General features: G+C 35.9%; 1 protein-coding gene across 3 annotated transcripts in view; it reads right to left on the reverse strand.

Moving 5' to 3' along the window:
* The window catches only part of LOC117372581 (diacylglycerol kinase zeta-like), a 52,863-nt gene that overhangs the window by 2,977 nt on the left and 35,210 nt on the right, over positions 1–14,676 (reverse strand). For 2 of the 3 annotated variants that reach the window (XM_055222335.1, XM_033968401.2), the window contains 24 exons: positions 14,569–14,643; positions 14,055–14,156; positions 13,904–13,986; positions 13,554–13,614; positions 13,303–13,416; positions 13,075–13,215; positions 12,476–12,554; positions 12,030–12,085; positions 11,879–11,941; positions 11,650–11,723; positions 11,244–11,355; positions 10,819–11,018; positions 10,093–10,193; positions 9,886–9,977; positions 9,689–9,758; positions 9,559–9,599; positions 8,975–9,165; positions 7,175–7,261; positions 4,791–4,859; positions 4,568–4,602; positions 3,793–3,836; positions 3,600–3,720; positions 1,733–1,769; positions 1,526–1,625 (listed from right to left, as the gene is read on the reverse strand). In XM_055222335.1, the coding sequence (XP_055078310.1) occupies positions 1,526–1,625; positions 1,733–1,769; positions 3,600–3,720; positions 3,793–3,836; positions 4,568–4,602; positions 4,791–4,859; positions 7,175–7,261; positions 8,975–9,165; positions 9,559–9,599; positions 9,689–9,758; positions 9,886–9,977; positions 10,093–10,193; positions 10,819–11,018; positions 11,244–11,355; positions 11,650–11,723; positions 11,879–11,941; positions 12,030–12,085; positions 12,476–12,554; positions 13,075–13,215; positions 13,303–13,416; positions 13,554–13,614; positions 13,904–13,986; positions 14,055–14,156; positions 14,569–14,643 (2,148 nt within the window). The remainder of the gene's footprint in view (positions 1–1,525; positions 1,626–1,732; positions 1,770–3,599; positions 3,721–3,792; positions 3,837–4,567; positions 4,603–4,790; positions 4,860–7,174; positions 7,262–8,974; positions 9,166–9,558; positions 9,600–9,688; positions 9,759–9,885; positions 9,978–10,092; positions 10,194–10,818; positions 11,019–11,243; positions 11,356–11,649; positions 11,724–11,878; positions 11,942–12,029; positions 12,086–12,475; positions 12,555–13,074; positions 13,216–13,302; positions 13,417–13,553; positions 13,615–13,903; positions 13,987–14,054; positions 14,157–14,568; positions 14,644–14,676) is intronic. The other variant, XM_055222336.1, reaches the window with a different exon arrangement.

A 14,676-nucleotide genomic window follows, 5' to 3' on the forward strand; every position in this document is an offset into this window, starting at 1 on the left:
TGGTTTCCTCAACAGTTGGTGTCCATAGATGATCTGAAGAATGTTGTTGCTTAGCTGTGGCCCTGCTCTGACCCACACCATCCTATAGGGCAGAGAGTTCACTAAATCACCAAAACAAAGCTGCATCTATCTACTACCATTCATAGTCCAACTCCCACTAATGAATAGAAGCAAGAGCTGTTAGACCTGAGGCAGCGGTAGAGGCTTATCCATTCTAGTGCTCAGTTACAATTACTTGAGTAGTTTTAATGAAATTGCAGTCTGGGTAATTTTCAGACACCATACTTTTACTATCTTTGTACTTGTACTTAAGTAATACATATTTTGAAGTAACAGTACTCAAGTACAATTTTTGACTACTCTACCCACTCTCTAAATCAGCCCCCCCCACACCCAAAAAATGTAATAACTACAAAGTTATTTGTAATAAGACTTAACCCGTATAATTTTGGTTGCAACTATGATTTTGTACCTACCACTAAGCTCACTTTCAAACTATTACTTTCTCCATTTGTTTCTTCAAACTCAAACAAAACAAGTAAAATATCCATGTTTACAAAGTACTAAAGTAGTGAGTAGCTCCACTCCACACTCAGTATCACATGAAGTCTTTTCTTTTGGTGGAGGAGAGAGAGAAAGTGAGATTATGGGCTGCTTCCTGTTAGTGCTGACATCTCCATGGAAACACAGTGCTAAGGCCTTTGTCATGGCGAGTCCCGGTCCCAGATTGTGGCCAGATCCTGCAGAGTCCGGGCTCCTCATTGACACACAACATTAATCACTTTATACAAGTGGGTCACATGCTCCTGAGACACTCGCTGGTGGCACTCAGCAGCCTGAGAAACCACCAGGAAATGCGCCTCGGAAATATAACGCAATTAAACTGAAATGGCCTAGGTGAATTAAAGGGGATGCATTTAATTAAAGGGGATGCATTTAAGTAAGTAGGGTGGCAGGGAGTGTCTGTCTTCCCTAACGTTCTCCATACTTGTCTTAATGCTGCTGGTTTTGTCCAAACTAGTTAAACTGCATATGGCAAGTTTTCTAAAAAAATACCTGGTGGCAAGTATTTATAATAGTTTTACATCAGTTAAGTGGCAGTTTGTGGAAAACATGAAAAAAGTACAAAAATACAGGAAGTAGTGGTGAGTTCTAAAAGAGTATACCTCTACCTATGTCATCAACATGGAAAATTCCATCTAAAGTGCAGGGATGGTTTACGGGAAAGAAAGTTGTTGGGTTTTTTTTCTGGCAATTTAAACCTTCATTTAACAAAATAAAGGCTTTATCGTTTGTTTTTATTAGTCTAATCATAAGCACTGTGCAATTTAGACACATTTTGGCCTTTGTTAACATTACGTTTGCTAGGTATTACCTATTTGTACGTCACATGTGATGCCCATTTCCAATCAGGAAGTAAAATTATAAAGTTCACTAAAATGCTAAAATCAGGGAAAACTAGATCAAAATCCATACGTTTTGTTGAAATGTGTTGTCTAGTCTGTCATATGATAAACAAAGTTACCTGAAGGTCAGTTTTCATGAGTGAAGCTCCAGCCTCCACCAGGAAGTGACAGATGGTCCTCTGACATGAACTGGCCGCTTTGTGCAGTGCCGTCTCTCCTCTGCAACAAAATACACAATGTAATACATGCAATCAAGCTTATCAAAGTACATCAAATATTTACCCCCTTACTATTATGCATGCAATAAAGTTTTTAAAATCACTCACGTCTCCTTCTCTGTGATGTCCAGGTGAAAAGTGGGCACTGGAAGAAGGACACACACATTAGACAGATATAAAAACCATCAATCTAACTAAAATCACCAACAAGACAACTTAACTTTTTAGCTAACTTACTAAAAACTTATTAAGAAGTTTATTTAGTAGTTTACTGACAATTTACACCATTACCAGCCTGGCCTTGTGATGAGTGCCAGCTGTATGTTTTGGTATCCGATTACTTCATTTTAAAAAAATATTATTATTAAGAAACTTCATATTAACTTGTGTATTTCTTTCTTAGAAAACATGTTTTTTTGCTTCTGGCTTAACGTAAGTAATAATGGGTAAACAATTCCTTAAAGGGCACTGGAAAGATCCAAAACATACACCTACCGGCCCATACACTGAACATGTGCATACACATTTTAAATCGCTCCACTAGCTAACCCCAAACACTTTGTCCTGTAATGATGACATAGATTGCTTTGGTTTGGAGCAGTAAGCAGGTTCCTGTCACAGTCAAGAGTTCAGCCTCATCCATCAAACTGAGGGTGATTTATTGAAGGAGACGGGATTCAATGCACAGGCTGCGTTAACCTGCTGCTGGGAAAAAAACACGCTCCAGTTTACTATTAGCCTCAAGCAAACTAATAAAATTGGCTGTAATTCAGTTTAGGTTCATTCATTCGTAGCTGATACGGTTATAAATGAATGACTGCACTTGTTTCACACAGAGTACCACCTTAAAAATGTTACCTTTTCAATTGCCATCTTAAACGGAGTAATATAAAATGAATATACTACAGGAAAGACTAAACAAGCCTAAATCTAGACTAAACTGAGACCAAATAATGATGAATGTTTTAACACCAGATTAAAACTGGGTTAAATAGATTTTTAAAAATACAAACCAAAGTAGGACTTAAGGGAACCGTATGATTTTGATTTTAAATGTCAGAAACTAACTGAAACAGAAACTATCTGCATCCCGAGATAAGAGATAGACAAGTTTAAATCAGATATAACATTTAAGAATATATCTGTATTATAACTGTTATTAGTAATTAAACAGGATAGGATTAAACAGGGAGTAGTAAACAGGATAGCAGACGGCCAAGTTGTTTAGTCTCTCATTTCGTACGCCATTTCAGTGCTGAAAGCCAGTGGGTTTAAACCTAAAACGACTCTCTCTGATCTGAATTCCCACTACCTAAACCTCAACAATCATTAACCGGTGCTAGTGCAGCCTCTGCAGCTCAGTGAGAGACTTCTGGAGGTTCTGAGGTTTCACATGAGACATGACCTGTTCACATACTGAGAATGAGAAAAAGTTGTATGTGTCCTCTAACTGCAGGTTTAGGCACAGGCAATTGAGGTTCAGTTGTGATTGTAATACCTTTTGTAAAACTGTAAAAGCACGGGTTACACTGGAAACATTTAGAGAAGTCTTCAAAAATTTTCATTCCCATTGTCAACATATATTAAAAATGCATTTGGTGCATAACACATTTGAAGTTTTAAGCTGGCATACAAAAAAGGGATTTGAAGTTAAACAGATTTATGTCTTATAAATCTCTAATCCTAAAGCTAGTTTCACAATCAAAAACAATACACTGACAGATTGTTTTTATACATGTTCAGAAAGCGCAAACAAGTTTTTTTGTGGAAAATACAGTAAGTGAGCTAACCTGAAAATTGGAATGTCAACTTGCAAGACGTGTTACAGTCGCACGTTATCCATCAATCAAAATATTTCAAAGTCAAAAGACGGCAAACAATTTTTACACAGTCATGTAGTGAAAAGCACATTCTTCATTTCAAATCTAAACTAATCAGTGTATTTAAACATGTTTAAAGTGGTATATATCCTCACCATTGTCTATGAGGTACTTCATAATGTCTTTGCTGCCAACATCCACCGTGTGATGGAGCAGGGTACAGCCGTTCTGGTCCTGAAGCAGCAGGTCTGCCCCCTGCTGGTGCAGCAATATCAACTGCAACAAAAAAAAAGCAAGATTTATTTTGGTATCAAACTATTTACAGAAAAGGAAACGTGAGTTACTTACTCTGCTCAAGTTTTCAGTTTTTACACATTCTATTAACTCAGCATCTGTAAAAGAGAAGAGCGACTGTATCCAGAACATAAAGTAGCACATACATTTATTTTAGTAGAGATGATTGTGTTTCTCAGGTACAGTGTCAATATGATGTTTTGAGTTTCTGTCAGTACTCAATATCAGTTCATAGACATTCCATGAAAGATACAAAGTGTGTCAACAGTGGCCACCAAGTAAACTTAAATGTATTAGTTGATCACTGTAAGTTTTATATCACTTTTTTTTATCACTTTCCCAAACCAATATCCTGAATCGATATCTTGAACCAATACCTGATCCAGCCAGAATGAATACTGGAGAGTCTATAATCCTATGATTAAGTTTATTTATAGTCTGTCTATGTACTAGTTTACAGTATACTTTGCATTTAAGCTCTAGAATTTGATGTCATAATTTTAGATGGTGGACGGGGCTTATATAACTCTTAAAAGTCTCCACCTACAACAAGCACGTCATTAGGACTGAATAATGGCACCACTTTATTGGGGTTATGGGCGGGAAAATCTAAATCAATAAGTTTATCTATACTGATAAAAAATATGTTAAACTTTGTGCCAGTTTTTGTTTCATGTGAATAGGCCCAGTAACCGGAGATATTAACCAAACTTCTGCAATCTAACAATTGAAAGTCACCATAGATTTCGGATGTGCCTGTGGTGTCTTTTGTCATCTTGTCTGTTTAAATGTAAGCCAGATATTGTAATGAAGTTAAGTAAGTGTTTACCTTTTTCAGTGTTGCGTGGGACTGGAGTTGTTGAACTGCAAAGAAAACAGGACAAGCCAAAATATAATTTTTTACCATTTCTTCAAATATTTGAATGAGGCGGCAGACAGACATAAAGCACAACCAAAACCAAGCCACAGGATGTCAGCGAATCACAAGCAGGAAGTCGATGGATCAGATAAAGGAAGTGGAGGCTCACACACAGGAAATACTGGACTCCTACCTAATCATGGGCCTGAAATCGGCGAGGGTTGTATTGGAACGGTGCACATTGAGAATCTTTGCCCCTCTCCTTTAAATTAACACACAAGAGACAATGAGGACAACATGCACAGCTATAGCACCAGCAGTCTTGTTTTCTCTCTCTAAAATGTACTTTAGAAATTACTGACCCAATACTGTCCAAACAGATGTCTGAGGTTAGTGTAGAAAAAACAAGACAATGCCAAACTAGATAATGCTCAAGCCAACAATGTATTAAAGGTTCAAGCCATGATCATTTAGTCCAAATGACCATCAGTTGACTGTACATACACTTCACTTGGCCTACAATTAAAGCTGCACAATGTACATTTTGTTGGTGGAGGATGCACCAACTTCTTGTCACCATGGAGAGATTAATTGTTCTGCCAAAAATGCCCCACAGCATGGCATTATGCGTATCTCCATGGATACAAGTTGCTGATAACACCTGGTCAAAGTAAGATGCATATGCTGCATAACTGGCATATCTAAAAACATGTCTGTTTCTCAATCTTATTTCTATTATATAAAATATGAAATGACCCTGGACCTCATCTATTTTTCACAATTGAAAATGATATTGAAAACGGCTCCCAGATTTAATATCAAGTAAGCAGCAATTTCTTTGTTGGTCAAGTAGCCTACTGCAACCTTTAATCAACTGCTTAAACTATTAGAATATAAAATGCTGAGAGCTTCCTACACATCCAAGTTTCCTCTAGTTTCACCACAAATGCAAGACTAGTGTAATTTAACAGTGGAGACAGAAGGGAAAAACTATCCCATGTTTTAACCTATGATTAACAGATTATGGTTACATCATGAGCAAGCAGAAGCACTTAAATGGAAAGAGTAGGAATGAGTCATGAAGCAATGGAAAGGCTGAAACGTAACCTTTCTGTAACTTTTATAGCTCTTATTCCCCGTCTTAAAGCATTAGAAGCGGTTTTCAGCAAACCAGAGAAAATCTGTTGCCAGATTAATTTGTCATCGTTTTGATTTATGAGCAACCTGATAGTTTGGGTTATAGTCAGTGGTGGAGAGAGCACTGAAAATCTGTAAAAAGTAAAAGTACAATTACTAGGCACTCTCTAAGTACTGTTGCCAAATTTGGGCTTAAGTAAAAAGTATGCATGAAAAATACTACTCAGAGTACTAGTTAATTTGAACACAATTTTAGTAGCATTTTAGATATAACGTTTTATATTTTAAATGTTTTTTTTTCTTTACATGTACCATAATGTGTATGCATATATTGTTTGTATAAATTTAATGAATATCAAAATAAGAACAATACATAAAAGGGAGAAAAATATTATAATATAGCATATAAAAATATGATATGTTATGTCTATATCAGAGAAGGTGATATGGTGCTGTTTTATGTGTTTGTCAGTATAAGTGGTCAGACAGCTGTGGATTGAGACACTTAGGACATATGCTATAGTCAGTAACTAGGATTTAAAAAGTAGTTAATAAAAACGACATGGATAGAATAATACTCAAGTACAATGCTACTAAAAAGTGCAGTTACACAAAATATCTACTCTATTACAGTACCTTGAAGTAATTAGTTATCTTCTACCCTGGGTATAATATTAACTTAAAGCAGTCAACTGATTGATGCATCTAACAATATAACATACCGTATATAATAATATAGGGTATGCAATATTCAATTTTCACCCTGTTTGCACAGCTATCAAATAATTACCATTTTAAGATCATAAAATAGTTTGGAACAGTGCCATTAGCAAATGGCACTGGAGCAAATACTATAATATATGATAAAGCCCAGCACACTCTGCTACAACATAAAGGTATAAGACAGTTATTACATGATTCATGAGCTTAATTTATGTTTCAGTGAAGTAGAATTAAATATTCTACATCATGAATTCTAGTTAATTAGTTGGACTACTTAAATTCACATAACATGGTGGACTGTATATTTTCCAGGACATTAATCTAAGCTTCAATTCGTAAATAATTTAAATTGTAATTGCAGTTATTGCTAAAATGTTCACTTCTACAGTGTCTTTTAAAAGATAAATCACAAAACATTACTAATAAATGATGTGTATTCTTTCTGTAAGTAACTTTTGACACTACTTCGAGTATTTGATTGCTTCAAATAAGTATGATTTCAATTAAGGCCAAAATAATTATGACGTTTTGTCCATAATCAAGTGGCCTTAAAATTGATAAAACAAATATAACATGTACTACTTTGTCCAACTACTACTACTTATCTTTCTGCCTCCTGAATTTTCCTTTGTTCTTTATACTTTTTTACAGTAAACACACATTTTTACAATAAAAGTGAGTACAGCCAGAAGTTTTAAAAAAATCTACAACGGTTACCTGCAGAGCTGAGCCTTTGAGTTTTGAGACAAAGCATCAGTCACTGAGCTGTCACTAGAAATCCTCTTCCTCTGAAAATCTCGGACCCTAAAAAATAAAACAAGGCGCAACAATGAGACGCAAATATGAGGAAAAAATGCAAATCAAACCCTTTCCAGTGTGCTGTACATCGTGAAAATCAAACAGTTAACGTAATAATCAAATAAAACAGAATATTAAAACAATAATACAATTAATAAATAAAAACAAAACCCCACATGCAGTGTTAAGAGCCAGAGAATAAAGTAGATAAAACAAACTGTGATGTGGGATTATCAGTTACAAATGTGCTGAATAAAACCTTGTAACGTAGTTTATTTAATTGAATACCTCTATAAAAATGTTATGAGAGAAAATGTCATTTGAAAATATTCCAGAAGTTAACAGTTAAACCAAGTGTTACTCTGTCTGAACAGGCATCTCAACAGATTTTTTTTTTCTCTTGTTTTTGACCTCTCATATCATTTTATATTAGAAATTCATTCCTAACTTGAATTGCTGGGTAATGATGTTTAGTGATGGGCAGATCATTATATTGAAAATTATACATTCTTTTCTGTATTCTAAAAAACAAAAAAACAAAAAAAATCCATTACCTCTTTATAAATAAATACTAGCCCTAGTTATCTACTCATAATACTATAATAAAAGTGATGAAAAGAATGAATGGTGGGATGCATGTTTAGCTTCACTACAGTAGTAAGGTTAATATCTGATGCATTTTTGCTCTTCTCTAGTGTTTTAGTTAGATAGTATTCAGTAGTATTCAGTATTGATTGTCTCTATATGAAAACAATAGCTGCAGAGACTGGTCAGCGTTCCCCGCTCGTTGTCATGGAAACAGCACTTCAAAGATCGGCAGGAGTTCGTTTTGTTGGAGATGGTTTCAGATAAGGACCAGCTGCTGCCCGTTAACACCAGCTCAGTTCATTCACACATTCAGTCATTACAATAGAGACTGTAGTAAGCACAGAAGACACTAGGAGGCACTCAGCTCACACAGAACAGACCGCCACTATTGTGTATCTAGAGAGAATGACCAGGTACTTTATAATTTGATGCAAATTTTTTGATATGACAAACCTGTCAATGGTAAAAAAAAAAAAAAAAAAAAAAAAGAAGTCTTCAAAATTTGTACAAATCTATTTCTACTATAATGCACTACTTAATAGGAATTTACAGTATCATTGCTGTCGCTAACAATATTAATACAACTACTAGAGATTTAAAATTATGAAAGGTTCAGGACAGAAAACAAAAAATCCTTTCTATATTCATCAAAATGTTAAATTTTCCAACTTTTAATCTAAAAAAACAAAACAAAAACAAAACACTTTTCAAGTTTAAAGGTCGGATGTGTAGCCTACACTCACAAACTCACAAACTTACAAACTGAACCTGGGTTGCCAGCACCTTAACCTGCATATAGAGGATGCATACAAGTTTTTCTCATTCTCGTTATATGATCATGCCTCAGAACCCCCAGAATTCACTCACTGAGCTGAAGAGGCTGCACTAGCACTGATTAATGGTTGGCTGCAGGTGTTGGGGTTTCAGTAGTGAGGATTCAGATTGGATGTTACATTTAAGGTTTAAACCAATTGGAATAATTGTAGTTTTTGTAGTTCAGTGAATCAACATTACAACTGTTATCAGTAAAAGACAATATTCAATTTTAACATGACCCTGTATTGAGTCTTATAAATACAATGTTAAAAGAAAACTCAATACTTTATATGACCCAGCATGTCAGTATCTCACCTGTTGGCTCCAGAGTTGGTGGGTGTGGAGGGAGAGGTGGGGGTGGAGCCAAAGCTGAACTCTCTCTGTTCGTCTGAGTCCACGAGGTCTGGCATGGCAGGGGACGTCCCCACTGTCTCTGTCTGCACCAACTCTGGGTCCAGAATATACAGCTCCTCCTGAGAGATCTCGGTCACGTAGTTCAGATGTTCCTAAAACACACAGCACCAAGTTAGTGTGCTGATCAGGAGAGGAACAAGGAGGAGCACTATATAGTTCAGACACTGAATTCTGCTCATGAAAATACTTTAGTGTTTCACATTAATAGAAGAAACTATGATAAACAATACTTTTTGAGGACTTTTTTCCATTCAAAAGATAGGACATTTTGTTTTAAATTGTTATGTACATTGGTGGTGCAACTATCTCCAGTTTTCAGTTGATCTTAAAAGTAGTTCTTAAAGACAGCTCAAACTGTGTCCGCAGTGATTCTTGGGTCAATAAAAAGGGTTCATTTAACTACGGAGGTCACACTTCATAAATTCAAACTATATCAATTATAGGCTATTTCTTCAGTTGATTGAAAAATTACTGCAACTTTGTACCTGAGCTCTGTCAATCCTGTAGAAACGGTCAGCAGTAGTACCTAGTCATCAAGAACATAAATTAAGTTGTTATTAAATGTTTTATTTATTTATTCATTTTTTTAATTTTGTATTGTTATTTTGTACTTACTGTCAAGGAAACACCACTTCATGGACAGTTTCTGAGATGAAAAACACTCTCCTCTCATCGGATCACTGTCCTGTAAAATAAGAAATCTATAATGTACAGGTTTTGCAAACAATTCCTCAGCTTCTACTTTATATTACTTTCAAACATTTTTGCAATAAATCAGTCAGTTTTTGTGCAAAATAAACTTGTGTTTTTACCTGGTCAGTGTCATCCTGCAGTCTCTCTATATGCCGTCGACAGGTTTCCAGATCGCAGTCTCCAGGTACAGTGATAAGACCCAGGGGAGTGGCTATACAAAAGGACAGGATAAGAGGTATGCAAAAAACAAATAACAATAATAAAATAATTATTGGCCAAAATTGTCCAAAAAGTCAATTTTAAGTTTAATCTGTGCAGTTACTGACAGGCCTCTTTGAGCTGGTCTTTGTCATAGTGTAGAGCTTCATATGCTGCCATACTGATCCTGTTCACCCGAATCTGGAGCTTCTCTGGCACCGGCTGTTGACTGTCAGGCAAAAACAAGACATCTTTAAGATGCTTATATACTTTTAAAATTTATATTTTTCTACTTAAATGTCAGTGCAAAATAACTTTAGTTTTTACTTTACAGGCACTCTATTTCCTGATCTTATATAGCTTTGTCATGAACGTACAACCACAACTTCTACAGCTCTGGCTTTTGTCTTAACCATGAAACACTAATTTCTGCAGTCTTGGCATGAGATCATCAGAGCTGTGATACCCATCCAGAAATACAATTGACTCAGTATTTATTAGTCTTGTGTTAGATTTCTTGCATCAGAACTGAAGAAGAGGCTTGGATGAGCAGCAAAACATCTTCACGCAAAAGACTTTTTGTCCAGTTGACACAAGTGAATTTTTCTTTTGCCATTTCTTGCATTACTCATTCACTTCCGACACGTAGATAGTCAGAGCTTAGTAACAACCACCATCAATAACACAACATATTTACACAGAGGCAAGATTTGTGAAGTGTTTTGCTTGAGAACACAGTGACACTGGTAAGAGTTGGGATCAAACCACCAGTCTTGGATCTGAACACACTATTCAATGAGGCCTTGTCTTTACATGAAAATATTTGTAATATTTGTAAGTGCTCTGGTTCTCACTCGTTGAGGTGGGGCATGGAGATCCTCCTCTTGGCTTTCTGGACCATGTTGGCCTGGGAGCGCAGTCTGATCTGGATGATGGAGGGGGCGAGTTTACAGGGTTCTCCGTCCACCTGCATTGGGATGGACTTGAACGTGCTCAGAGTCACCTCTCGGCACTGATGCAGCCGCTCGCCGTGACCACCCACCTGCAGCGTTGCCTGAATGACAATAAAAGCAGAATGCTTCACTAAAATGTATTTGATCAATTTAGTAAAAATCATGTTTACTATATGCATTATAAAGTTACATTGTAGGGAATGTATTTGTTCATGTATAATTACAAGGCAAATGGAATGTATGTATAAAACCCATAGGGTCAACTATAATTTAGCAATTTTATTTTAATTGTAAAATAAAACCCAATATTAGTGACAGAGACCAACCAGTGACGTCATGGTGAAGCCGATGACCTCGATGTAGCCGTCATCGTGTCTCTGAGGCTCGAAGTCATGGTGCTCTCCCGGGTTTCCCCATGGCACTGTCCCAGCACAGTACCTATCAAAATGTTAATGTACACATTAAGGCAGGAGTATGACATTTTTATCTTATAGTGGAGTAACATCAGGTCAGGTGATGGTGTTGCAAGTTAGTTGAGCTTAAGGTTTAGCTCATATGGTGTCTGTTCCTAACATATGAATAATAAATACATAAATGGGGCTTTAAACTATTCATACTAAATTGTTTTTTAAAACACATGTATCTATTAGGCGAAAATATCAACCACATTTAGTTACAGAATTAAAGATTGACTTATTAACGATATACCAATAAGGAGTCCTAATGTTTCACCTGGGGATGTTGAGGAATAGGAGGCACTGAAGCTTCAGATCTTGGATTTTGGCTGTGAGGTCTGTTCCATCACACTGAGGAGAAAAGATAAACACACAAAAAACAGATCAACTTCAACTCATCAAAAGCATTTTAAGAATATCATGAGAGGCAACCCTTCTGTATTCAGTTTCACATTTTAAATAAATGTTCTTCAGCTGAAGACATAAGAGTAGAAAGTTGAACTAACCACGACTCGGATGTGCTTGGCGAGGTCTTTGGAACTCCCACTCAGGAAATCGGAGAAGGCCGTCTGAAAAGCACAAACAGAGGTGTGCCTCACATTAGATTCAATTACAAATCTCCTTTTTATTCTCATCTGAACAGAAGGACCCACTTACTCCTGCATAGAACATTTTATTCCTGAATCGACTGTTGAACTTCTCTGGATTAGCCTCTGAAATGACAAAATATTGTATTAAAAACAACAATAATTAATTGTTAGAAGCCTTTGGACACTGTAACTGCCAATATTGTATTTTTACATTTGAATTTTGCAGTTCACAACTTAAATACATATAAATTATGTCACATATTCTGTAAATGATATTCTTGGTCAACTTTCTCAGTTTGAAGAATAGACGGAGGCCATGATACAAACACATGCTTACATTAGTAAGCATGACTAACTATGTGGGGTATTCATTTTATGACTTTAACCAAAAACTTATTAATATACTTTCCATGTACAATTCATTCAAATATCCTGGCACCCTACAAACCCAAAGTTTATGTCATTGCAAGTTTAGTAGGAAAATTTTTTAAAAAGGGAAAAAAATGTGCTCACCTCTCGATTCATGGAAGCCCAGTGTGACGTGAGCATCGAAGCCCAGACTGAAGTAGTTATTGAAGACGTCAATGGGGAGCTTAAGGCAAAAAAAAGTTTTTTAGTAAAAAAAAAAAAAAAAAAAAAAAAAAAAAAAAAGTACAACCTTCCAGTCAATATGTCATATGCATAAAAGTGCTCGTTTAAACTTGACAAATAATTGTAATGACAATACAAGTTAGAGCATTAGGGATATCATATCAATCAACACTAAAACTTTTGAAATTAGATATTAGTTTTAATTTTAAAGAAACTACTTTTATTTTGTGTAGAAAATCTCATTCTATTGCTATACAAAAAGACTATTTTAATGTCAATTGTGGTATTGAAATCAAATTGGTATCAAGTATCAGGCCTTTTATTCAATTTTGTATTTGAAATTTAAGTATTAGGATAATACTGTATTGGCAAAACTCCACCTCTCAGAGACACTTTCTTACAGAATACAATGGGCAGGTTATCAAACATACCAAGGTACTTGATTACACTGACATTTTATTAACTACATGTAGTAATATTATTCAGCATATGATTATTGCTCATAATGTGAAGAACAGCACTTTATCAGTCTGATGTTCGTCTCTGTCCTCAGGCCGCGCCTCTGGGTTTGGCTCCACCTGGAGGTCCCATCGGTCTAACTGCACTATGTTCCCATCCTCCACATGGGACAGGATCTTCGTTATGGGCTCATCTGTGTAACCCTGAGCCGGAATGGAAGTCAAAATGATTCACTTTATTTAATGGAGTTAATAGTAGATAGTATGATTTGACCAAGAGACACTACTCACCCCACCCCAGTTGAGTGTGCGGGCCAAGTCGTTCCCTGTCCCAAGCGGTAGGATGGCGACTGGTGGTGGAGGCCGAATCTTCAACTGGTCAAGCACTGATAAAATCCAACCCACCTGCACAAATGAGAGGAATGTAATTTCAGGTTTGGTTTTGGATACACTAAACACTCAAAATGAATTATTCAACTAGAGTTCAAATTCAAATCTGGCAAGTTTTCATATGTGATAGTAAAACAACTGAATCCACTCACCGTTCCATCTCCTCCACAGGCCAGTATTCGTAAATTTGGCACTTTGGCATAGAGCTCTAACCTAAAGAAGAAATGAAATCAGAATAGAGGTGTCAAGATTATCAGTTTATCAATACTCATGATTATTTGGGTCACAATATAATTGGAACAACAAAAAAATTGTGGTTTATGCCAAATTAAACTTTACTTTACAATTCAGTTTGATTTCATAAAGCTGATCACATAACTGAGGAATGGTGATCAAAATCAAAATCACTCACTGTATTCACTTTATACAATTGATTTTTGTTAATGAAAAGGTTAATGGTATTTGTACCATGAAAAGTTTATAATTTGTGTTTTGGTCTTACCCGTCTTTGGGTCCAGACTTTGACAGATCAAACACCTGCCGAGGGTTTAGATACCACATGAAGGACTGGATGATTTTTGCTCCCTGAAAATAAAGATATTTAGAACATTCATTTAGACATTAACATGTTGTGTGAATGAGTGAGCCAGTACCTGATTTCCACCACTCTTTGGGTTCACAAACACTAAGAGAGGTTTCATTAACTGAGAGGGAAGAGGCTTCACTAAGAACGCCTTCCACCGACCATCCTGAAGCTGACAAGCGAGACAGTTTAGTGTGACCATACAATATGACTATACAAACATTCCTTCAATAAAATGTAAAGATACGGACAGAATATAGTTTTTCTGGTGTTGCTTTTACAAAATACAATCTGCAAAACTCCATGACCTTTTTTAAGTTCCAGGATTTAAGTCTTTCATTATCAGTGAATTTTCATTTTTGGCTGAAACAATCGATTATTGAAATAACTAATGTAGTAATCAAATAAACATTCATAACCTAACATGTATTGTGTGCTGAGAGAAGAGACAGAGCAGTTATTACCCCCAGAGATGTGTAAAATTAAGCATATTTAAGGAAAAAAAATGTATGTCTTAAAACTCTTCAATTTCTACATATTCATGCATTTACATAACACAGGGCAGTGTATCACAGAATTCTCACCTCTGCTCCCTTTTTGCTCGACTTATTGCTTTTCAGTGATGTCCTCTTCTTCTTTTTACTGGATTTTAAAGATGTCTGCAGAAAGAAAAAATGTTCATAGACATACGT

Source organism: Periophthalmus magnuspinnatus, chromosome 6 (genome assembly GCF_009829125.3).
Source record: "Periophthalmus magnuspinnatus isolate fPerMag1 chromosome 6, fPerMag1.2.pri, whole genome shotgun sequence".
NCBI classification, from domain to species: domain Eukaryota; kingdom Metazoa; phylum Chordata; class Actinopteri; order Gobiiformes; family Gobiidae; genus Periophthalmus; species Periophthalmus magnuspinnatus.